Source organism: Alnus glutinosa, chromosome 11 (assembly GCF_958979055.1).
Source record: "Alnus glutinosa chromosome 11, dhAlnGlut1.1, whole genome shotgun sequence".
NCBI classification, from domain to species: domain Eukaryota; kingdom Viridiplantae; phylum Streptophyta; class Magnoliopsida; order Fagales; family Betulaceae; genus Alnus; species Alnus glutinosa.
The window spans coordinates 18,505,554-18,515,198 of NC_084896.1; the positions used below are offsets into that span (position 1 = coordinate 18,505,554).

General features: G+C 34.5%; 1 protein-coding gene across 1 annotated transcript; it reads right to left on the reverse strand.

Moving 5' to 3' along the window:
- Nucleotides 1-727: 727 nt before the first annotated feature.
- On the reverse strand, nucleotides 728-4,996 carry LOC133881631 (transcription factor bHLH143-like). Its single transcript, XM_062320600.1, has 4 exons — nucleotides 4,859-4,996; nucleotides 3,094-3,600; nucleotides 2,795-2,958; nucleotides 728-2,710 (listed from the first exon to the last, which is right to left on the reverse strand). The coding sequence occupies exon 4, from the start codon at nucleotides 2,690-2,692 to the stop codon at nucleotides 1,592-1,594; it is 1,101 nt and encodes a 366-aa protein (XP_062176584.1). The 5' UTR covers nucleotides 2,693-2,710; nucleotides 2,795-2,958; nucleotides 3,094-3,600; nucleotides 4,859-4,996; the 3' UTR covers nucleotides 728-1,591.
- Between the last annotated feature and the right edge of the window lie 4,649 nt (nucleotides 4,997-9,645).

Here is a 9,645-nt window from a genome sequence, read left to right on the forward strand (position 1 = left end):
GTTGAGTTGACCCAACGTGACCTATTTATCAATAAGTCGTATCACGTTACCCGCTTATTTAAATAGATCGTGTCAAGGTTAAAAAGTCTAACTCGTTTAAATAAACAAATCGTGTCAATATTAACCCTTAAAGGGTTGGCGGGTCAGTCGACCCAACATGCCAACCCAAATTGTCAGCCCTAAGTTCAGCCATCCCAAATCTATCCTATTCAAAAGGGCTAATCGAATCATCCAAAGGTCATAGTATTGGCCCAACTACCCCTAAATCTGTCCAAAAAAAAATAGTCAAACCATCCTCAAAGCCGTGAGAGGAATTTGGCAACTCCCCTTTTTTATTATTATTATTCCTTTTGTTTTTTATATTTATTTTATTAGCTAGAAATTGTTATTTTGCTTAACACGGAAAGTTAAAAGCCAATTTTTATACCCTTAAAGAGCATTTTACAAAGCAGTGAATCTTCCTTCAGGTACAGATTTTATATTTTATCCCTAAAATCAAATTAAGGTGTTTGATAACCCAATTAAGTGCTACAAGGGAAAGTATAAAATAAGCACTTCAACAAACAGAAGGGTTAAAATTTGAATTCAGGAAGTCCAAAGAAGCATTGGTCCAAATTTTTTTTCATTAAAGCAATCTTGTCCGTTCATTTTGTTATCAGGGGATTTCCAGTGAAAATTAATTTTTCACCGGAGGTAAATACTAATAGTAAATCCAAATCCAAATCCAAAAACGAAAACACATCACAAATTTCACAAGAGATATTTTTCAAGTTTTACAAAAAGGCACCACACATATAAGGACACAAAATAGGACAACAAGTAACAACAAACCATGAGGCAAAGACAGCCACCCATCCCCCACCAGAGGCGCTGGCTGCATTATTCGCAGTCCAATTATTTTACACTCAAAACACACAAAAGCATCACCACGAGACAATCCACAAATCACTGTACAGCTCTGAGCTCTCATGTAAAACACGCCAACCTTTTTACAACACGAGCTGATGAGAAAAGGGCCCCCAAAAGTAGCATGATGGAAGAGACTATGCTCCCACTCCAAGCACTCATCCACACCGGCAACTTTCTTCATACTTTTAGATTTCTTATACCAACATCAAGGCAGAGGACAAAAGCATAAAATCAACAAGAAAAAAGAGGCTTCAAAGTGGGACCTGATTACCAAACGCGCATGCACTTAATCCATGGGGGTTCTCAACAAACGGGGAAAAAGAGTCCTCATTTACAGCACAGCCCACCACTAAACCCCCCATGCGTTCAGATCTTTGTGACTTTCTTAATCTTTAAACCCCCAAAAGCTAATAAAATAATTATTTCTGGTCAACAAACCAAAAAAAAAAAAAAAAACACCCTTTTTTCTTCACCCTTAGCAACCAAAGTGCATCCCCATAACATTACATCTTTTTCCTTTATTGGCCCATTATATACACACCTCTTCAGGAAAAGATGCTAAAGGGCCCCCACAAAACCATAGCCACTAATACTTATTTCAAAGTCATCAATCACTCAAGTCAAGAAATCTATGTTTACCACTTACCTTTTCACCTTTCTTTCAACCCTTCTAGTACGCAAGCTATTGGCGGTTCACCCCCAGAGATTTGGCTTTGAGCTTCATACTATTTAGGTAATCTATAGCTTCATCAATAACCAACAATGGATCCTTTCCCTCTGCACCAGGAATTATGCTCTGAAGAATTCTCAATGCATCACGGATCTGATCCCTTTTAAAACTCCTTTTGCCCAAAATAGAACCCGCTTCCTCTCCTTGTTGGTTCCGGCCAATGGCATAGCCTGATTCTGCATCACTGTCATACGCAAGAGATCTGTCCAGTTTTACCGAACTAGCAGTGTCCGTCGGTGATGATTTTTTGAACCCACCATCAAGCAATTTCAGCCTTTTGTTTGGGCCATCTGAACCAGCAACTTCCTCTCTGATGTATTCAACATGTTCTTGTTTCGCACAACTCCCTTTAATGGCCATTGGAGAATGGCCTGTGCTTGCTACTTCATCATCGTCACCATAATCATCATCATCATCATCATCACTCTCATCAGAGTAAAGCAACGCATTGATTTCTTCTGTGTCTTCATGCATCTCACTTTCCTCACTAGCTATGTTATTCTCACCTGACTCTTCGTGTAAAAAGTACTTTCTTGGATCAGTTGGACTCACTCTAGCTGCCTGCTCTTCCTCATATAACTTATAACCAAAATTTGGTTTTGTAGTAACAGTAGCTGGACTCCAGACAGGGAGGCAAACCGAATTATGAATTAGCCTTGTTTGATTCCCACACTGATCAAAAATAAGGAATCTCTTTGGAGAAGACCCAGAGCTTGCATTTGGCCCAGCATTCCCATCAAGCCCATGAGACAAGGGAGATTGCCTTCCTTTAAGATATGGGTTAGGAGTGGGAAGCAAGCTCTGGAAGTGAAGAGGTAAACATTGAAGAGATGCATGAGCGTCATTTGGTTGTCCAGTCTTCAAGTCTGGTATACCAGGAACTGCAAACCTGGGCAATGCCAACCGTGCAGAGGGGACGCAAGTGCCAGGGCTTATACATGCTGGCAAACATTCCTGTTGCCTCGGCTGCAATGCCGTGCTCATGAAATTCAGTTTAGATGGTTGCCAAGCAGAATGCTGTGGATAAAGCCGAGATTCGTTGGCCTTAACCATCCAGGTAAAAACAATCACCTAAAAATGACAAAACAAAGACACATTCAAAAATAAACTTAAGATCATTTAGCAACAATAATCAGTAAGACAGTTAAAACCTACCAGGAGATGGATTGATGCTTTAATCTGGAAGATTCAAATACTTTCTGCTTCTTTTAGGAACAAAGAATAGAAAAGGAAAATCTACAAATTCCAGCTCAATTTGATACGAAAAGAAAGGAATCAATCTACGTGACAGGTTTAAGCAAGTGACGGAAATACTCAGCCTGGAAAACAGCAACAAGAACATAGTATTATTCATGGCTTCTTAATAAGAAAAGCTGGATTGATTGATAGTAGAAATATTATCCAAGGAAAGAATAATTGAATAAGACCAAACTGTAAATGTTTCTTGTGAGTACCTGGCAATCCTGCAAAGGTTGAAAGCATGCAATCACTCTTACTATAATCGTTGGTCTCCCTGCGATCCCACTCTCATGTTTTAAGGCCCGAAATCTAGTTTGGCTTGCTGCTTGGCACACCATCACTTCTCTCAACCCTTGACTATTTGACTACTTTAGAGGGACAAGACAAATACTCAGCAAGAAAAGGAATTAAAAGGAGAGTTCGTGTTATAACAAGGTTTAGTCTCTACTTTTTCAGCTAATCCTATGCATGTCACAAGAAATGACGAAAAAACGAGTGGATCCCATGGTCAATTGAGCAAAGAACAGTAGGCCAAGAGAAGCAAAAAAAATCAGGATTTGGTTAAGAAATGGTTTACAGAATAACCCTGCAATATAGGTTTAACAGCACAACTTTGCGAAACACGTCAACTGATAAACTCAACCAACGCATACTGTTCTCCTCTGTAATGTGGAAGTATCCACGACTACTTGCTCTGGTGCTATGTATGGAAACCAAAATTCCTGAAAAAAATGTAGCAGAAGTACATATCAATAAGATAGAAGGATAAGACAAATTATAAGATTAATGAGAAGAAAGCATTATAAACGTTATAAATGAAGAATCTCAAAAAGAAAACTAATGCCTCTAATAGTTGTTAAAACAATATTGCAGAATAAACTTAACTAAACCACACAAAAGCATTTGCCTCTCTTGATCACAGTTCTTTCACTTTTTGGAATAATGACAGCAAAAATCATCAGGGTCTTTCTGGCAAACTTATTTTAAAACTGACCCTGAAACCGGATAACAAGATCAAGGAACAGTTTTCACTAACTTTTAGCCCAGAAAGAATTTGATAATCTAATCCAAAGAACAAATTTCTTGACACAAAAAAAAAAAAAAAAAAAAAATGGATTCAGTAGTGAACTGTTTTTTCTAAGAGATTTGTCCACCACTAGCACCCTCTTTTTTTTCCTTCTTTTCTTCAGGTTGCAGACTCGACCTAATTGAATCAAATCATGGAATGGCGCTGGACATTACACTAAAATAAAACCATCATGCAGTAGATATACTTTTGACACGAATTGTATTTCCTATTCGATTTCCTATTTCTCCAAAACCAAAGGAAGAGCGTTGTTTTCACTTCCGGAAGAAAAATGTAGAAAAAGTAGGACTTCGAAAGTAATATATTTTAACTTGATGAACACGAGATCATGGACCTCCACTCAAGAAAGACTCGTATTTAGCTCAGATTAGCCCAGTTATTACCATTTTTCAATTGAATTTTTTTTATTAAAAAAAAAAAAAAAAAAAAACCAGACAAATAAATATGATCATGGAAAACCCAAATGATTCAAGCATGAAAATCGAAATTCATTCTCTAAGAATACAATAAGTAGGTCGATTTTCCACATACAGATAACAGATTATTGAAAGAATAACAAGAATACTGAAAAATATATATACATCTCAGAACTTGTGGAGATTCTTTAAAAAAAAAAAACTTCAATTTCCACGTTCGGTACTGGCTTTAGTTTGAACCAATTAAAATCGATAAAAGTAAAAGAAAAATCCGAGCAGCAGAATCAAGCACAATTGAACGGGGGGCTTCTGATTCCTATACCACGCTCAGGTTTTTCTAAGGACCAAAATTTTGATTTCCTTTCTTCTCAAAATCTTTTGTTTTCTCACCGACCAAACAGGGGACACCTAACAAACAAACAAGAAAAAACGAAAACACAGAGTTGAAAGTATAAACAAATAAACCCAATAACTCACAGTTGGACCGGAGAGAAATCGAAGATCTTCCTCTGCTCTGATCTGAATAATCAAAATGGAATCTTTAGATCAAAACCCTTGAAGGAAAAGGAGGGAATAGTGAGAGTAGTGGTTGTGAGAAGAAAAGAGTGTAAAGGAAATGAGTCTGTTTGTGGATGCTGGGATTATATAGAGACCCAAATGACGACTCGGTCCTTTTTTACTGTGGAAGTTACTGTTCTACCACAGTAGAATGTAGGGGGACCTCTCTGAGACTCTGAAATTTCTGAATGAGAATGGTTGGGTTAGATTCTTACCTTTGGTTAATTACTTTCTTTACCGTTTGATAGTGGGTCTCCTGTTCCTTCTCCTTCTTACTTTCTTTCTTGACCTTTTGTTCAATTACATTTTTCTTTTCTTTTTTATTTTGGGTTTTATCGTACAATCATATTCTTGGTAACATTTGGATTTTACTTGGTTTGTTTTAGTGTAAATTGTTTTTTTATTTGTGTTAAAAAATATTTGTAACGTTTGAATCATTCGAAAAATCAATAAATATTTCTTATATTTTTCATATAATTTGAAGAGTTGCGAAAAAAAAAAAAAAGACGATACAGAAAAGCTGTGGAAGAAGAGAGTGGGAATAGAAGGCCGTCAGGGGTTGAATTGAGATCCAGTGCAGTTTTATATCCATATGGCTTACAATTTGGGCAGGCAATCGTGAGAGAGCTCTTGTGAGCCAATCCTGTGCGGGCAAAGTGTTTGGGCAGGCTGAGATCTACTCGGGCAGGTAAGTTCCATAAAGAGTCCTCTCATAATAGTTTGCCGAGACGTATGAAAAATAGTTTTGTGATGGGTCTGGTGTAGAGTGGAGCTGGGATGTGTTTATTTACAATTTCTCTTTTTTGCGTTTATTTACATCTGAAAGTCACAACTTCAATCTTAAAACCAAGCTCCACCAACTAAGCCCTTTACAAGTTTACACAGATTAAAAGTGTAAACCATTTTACGCCTTATAAAAGTTATTTTTCTTGTCTAGCTGAAAGCATTTTTTTCAGGTCGAGCAATATTTTATATCGCACCAAATATTCAAAAAAAAAAAAAATTCCAAAACACATTTTACATTGAAACAAACAGACAGTAGACAATGATAAAAGATTACAAACCATAATCTAGTGGGTTTCTATTAGTAAGTATCAAGGTTATCATTTTATGATACTTTACTATGTCATCTTCTTCAATATGTGTCTGAATTTTCAAACATTTGATAAGATATGAGTAGATGTAACAATATGATGATCAGATCATCATGGAAGCCCAACTCCTCTTCGTATAAATATATTAGAAGTAAGGTTGGGAGATGCATTGCCAAGCATATATGCTCCTCTCTTTTCCTTTATATATATTATCAAGTATTACATATCATTCCTTTTAAAGCGTTTTATTGGTCATGAGTCATGACTGGTGAGTTAATATGATCTTTTTGTTTTTTTGGTTTTTTTTTTTTTTTGTCCTAAGCTACTAAAAATACTTTTTTTAAAAAAGAAAAAAGAAAATGGTTAAGGTACTTACGATTTTATAGTGGAGAAAGCTATCATGTCCACTGATGGGGAACTACATGGGGGCGAGGAGGGTCATGCCCCCTCCTCTCTCCCCATCTTTTTTTATTATATATATATATATATATTCAATTAGAAAAAATATATATATTTATAAATAAACATTTATATATTTTTTTAAAAAAAAAAATTGCTTAAAACATTTATATATTTATAGATTTTTTTTTTTTCTTCATCTATATAGTCTAAAAATAAGTTTGAAATTTATTAAAATTAGACTTACTACTCATTAATGCTTTGACCATTTTCAATAAAATAAATAAATAAAATCTGATTTATTCCTTCTTAACATCAATGGTACAAATAAAGTGTCGGGTGGGTAAGGCCATCACGGGCACCCAACATGTCGAGTTGGCCCAACCCAATTTCCATGAGGTATATCTCTTTTTTCTTTTCTTTTCTTTTTTTTTTTATTAATTTTTTTTTTTCAATTTTTTTTTTTATTTTTTATACACATGCTATTCCATTTTTCATCAATCTCCTATTCATTTCTTTTTTTCAAATTTACAATTGAATTTGCAAATTTAATGAATTTAAAACTTGATTGTACGGAGATATATAAAAAATTATATAAAAAATAGTGTACCATTTCTCTTTTACTTTATATAGGTATATCATATGTGGATAAGACGCAAAGATAGACACCTCATTCTTATTATGTATCTAGACAACATGTGCCATGGCCTATAACTTTGCTAAAACAAAGACCAAACAACTTTATTGAAAATTATAACTGGCTATAAATATTTCCATGTTATTCCAACAATTTGTTGGGATGATTTTGGACTTTAACACGTGGCAGCTCTTCCATATTGGTGACAATGGTGCTGACTTAGATTAGGTTATCTTTTTTTTAATAATTAAGTGAGACTACCTTAAGGCATACCATTTCCCACCAAGAAATAGTAAGCAACACATTAGATTGCACCCATAAGCCCTAGTTTTAGTAGTGCTAGCCATTTTAAACTCATTAGTCTTAGGAATGGGATCTACAAAATGATTTGTCTTGAAGCAAATGATCATTCTCACAGACAGTATCAAACTGTTAGAATACTTTCTTAGTGCTCGACATCGAACCAAATTGCACTCGTAAAAAAAGAGCAATGTAAGCACTGGAGCCTGCCGGTAGATGCCTGTATGGGATAACTACGATGTTTAAGTTAGAATTGTGTATGAGATTAAAGACGGGAGACAATAAGTGAGTCAAAAGTCCATTTTACCTGGTTAGAGCTTTCCCTCTATAGTATGTCCCGTATAACCGTTTGAGCTTACTTCTCGGTCCAATCGTATTATGGGATCACCCTTCCGATGGCCTAGGTCTCGGGATTCTCATTCCTCGAATCAGGACCCTATACAATATTGTGAGATTTGAATTTTATTCCGTTGCTATTGGAGCTGATTCTTTGTTATGCATGATTTAATAAATTCGGGTCTCTAGACCCACTAATGGGCTTTTAAGCCTATGAGTCTATTGGGCCGTGCAGCTCTTATTGGCCCAATTCTCAACATATATGGATGTTAATTTCTAATTTTTTTTTTTTCGGTACGAAAGTAAAATGAAAAATAAAGCTTATAATGGCATATTTGGGTTAGAAAAATTTTTCAAATATCAAATTTTTCTCATATTTTATCCAACTTTTTCTAATTTTGTCTGAAGTTTTCTAAGCCATCCAAACATAATTTTAAAAAACAAATTCTCTCGGTATTAGCAATTTTTCTAAAAACCGAACACCCAAACGAGCTATAACACAAGGTTTGATAATTGATGGAAAGCTTGGAAAATTGTTGGCCAGCATAAGAAGCAATGAGAGGGCAAAACTCAGGTGAGAAATGACAACATTCCTAACTAAAAAGAGTTGACAACTTCCTAAAGCGTGCAGCATTAATCTTTTTTATGGACTTAGATGATGTTGATGATAATAGCTATTATAATGACAATAATAGCAATTAGAATATTAATTAATTCCATGGACACAAACATGTGCTATTCACTAATTAATAATCTAAACCACTCATTATTTATATCTACTTTGGTCATTAATATAATTGGCCATTACCAAGGTTTATGGGGGCCTCATTGGCATCACCAAATGAATGTACAGTTAGCATTAAAGGGGGCCATTTTATGAATTATGCAAGAAAAACCACCTCAAAAACAAAGAGAGAATTATATATGCAAAGAGCCATCAAGTGCATGCTCCATATATTTTGCCCACCAGCAACAATCATGGATCTAATATATTGCCCCCGTGTATGAAAAGCTAGCCAAAAAGAGCAAAAAATTTAAAAAATTAAAAAATAATAATAATATAAAAAAAAAAAAAAAAAGCATAACATAAACCCTAGTTAGTCTATAGCCTATTTGGGATTACGGTAGAAAATATCATTTTTATATCTAGAAAAAGCTTTGGGTGTGTTTGGTAAAATCAGAAAGAAATTTTGATTTTTTTGTTAGGAAAAGTGAAGTGGGTTTTTTGGTTTGAATAGTAATAAAAATTGATTAATGTGATATAACAAGTAAAAAAATTAGAATGTTTTGAAGTTGACATTTTTAGATAAAAGTGGGGGGCTGAGGTAGCGAGGGTTTGAAGTAATTCTAGAAGTCACTCATGTATCCCTCTAAAAATTATGTGGCTTTTAAAATCACTATTGGATCAAAATTCAGCAGTGATTAATCATAAATTCAATGATGATTTTAAAAATAACCTTAATTTTGGAGGGATACAAGAATTACACAAGATGGACTTCTAGCATTACTTAGAACGTTTGGTAAAAGTTAATGAGGTGGTGTTTGGTAAACATTTTCAACTCCCCCTCTACTTTTTTACTTCTCTAAAAAAAAAGTCAAATTTAAAACATTCTTTTTTTTTTCACTTTTTATATCATATCAATAATTTTTTTTTTTACTATTCAAATAATAAAAAAAAAACCTATTAACAAAACTTTTTCACTTTTCTATAAAATAATTACAAACTTTTATATACTTTATATCACATCAATCACTTTTTACTACAAAAATTTTACAATCACAAATGTTTGCCAAACATGCTGGATATTTGTACACACATTGTACACTAACAATGGTGTGAGACCCATCTCACATGTAGGAGTCTCATATCAAATATGAGTGTGTATACAATATATGTATAAATAACACAAACGTGATTCCAAACATGCTCTCTACCGGCA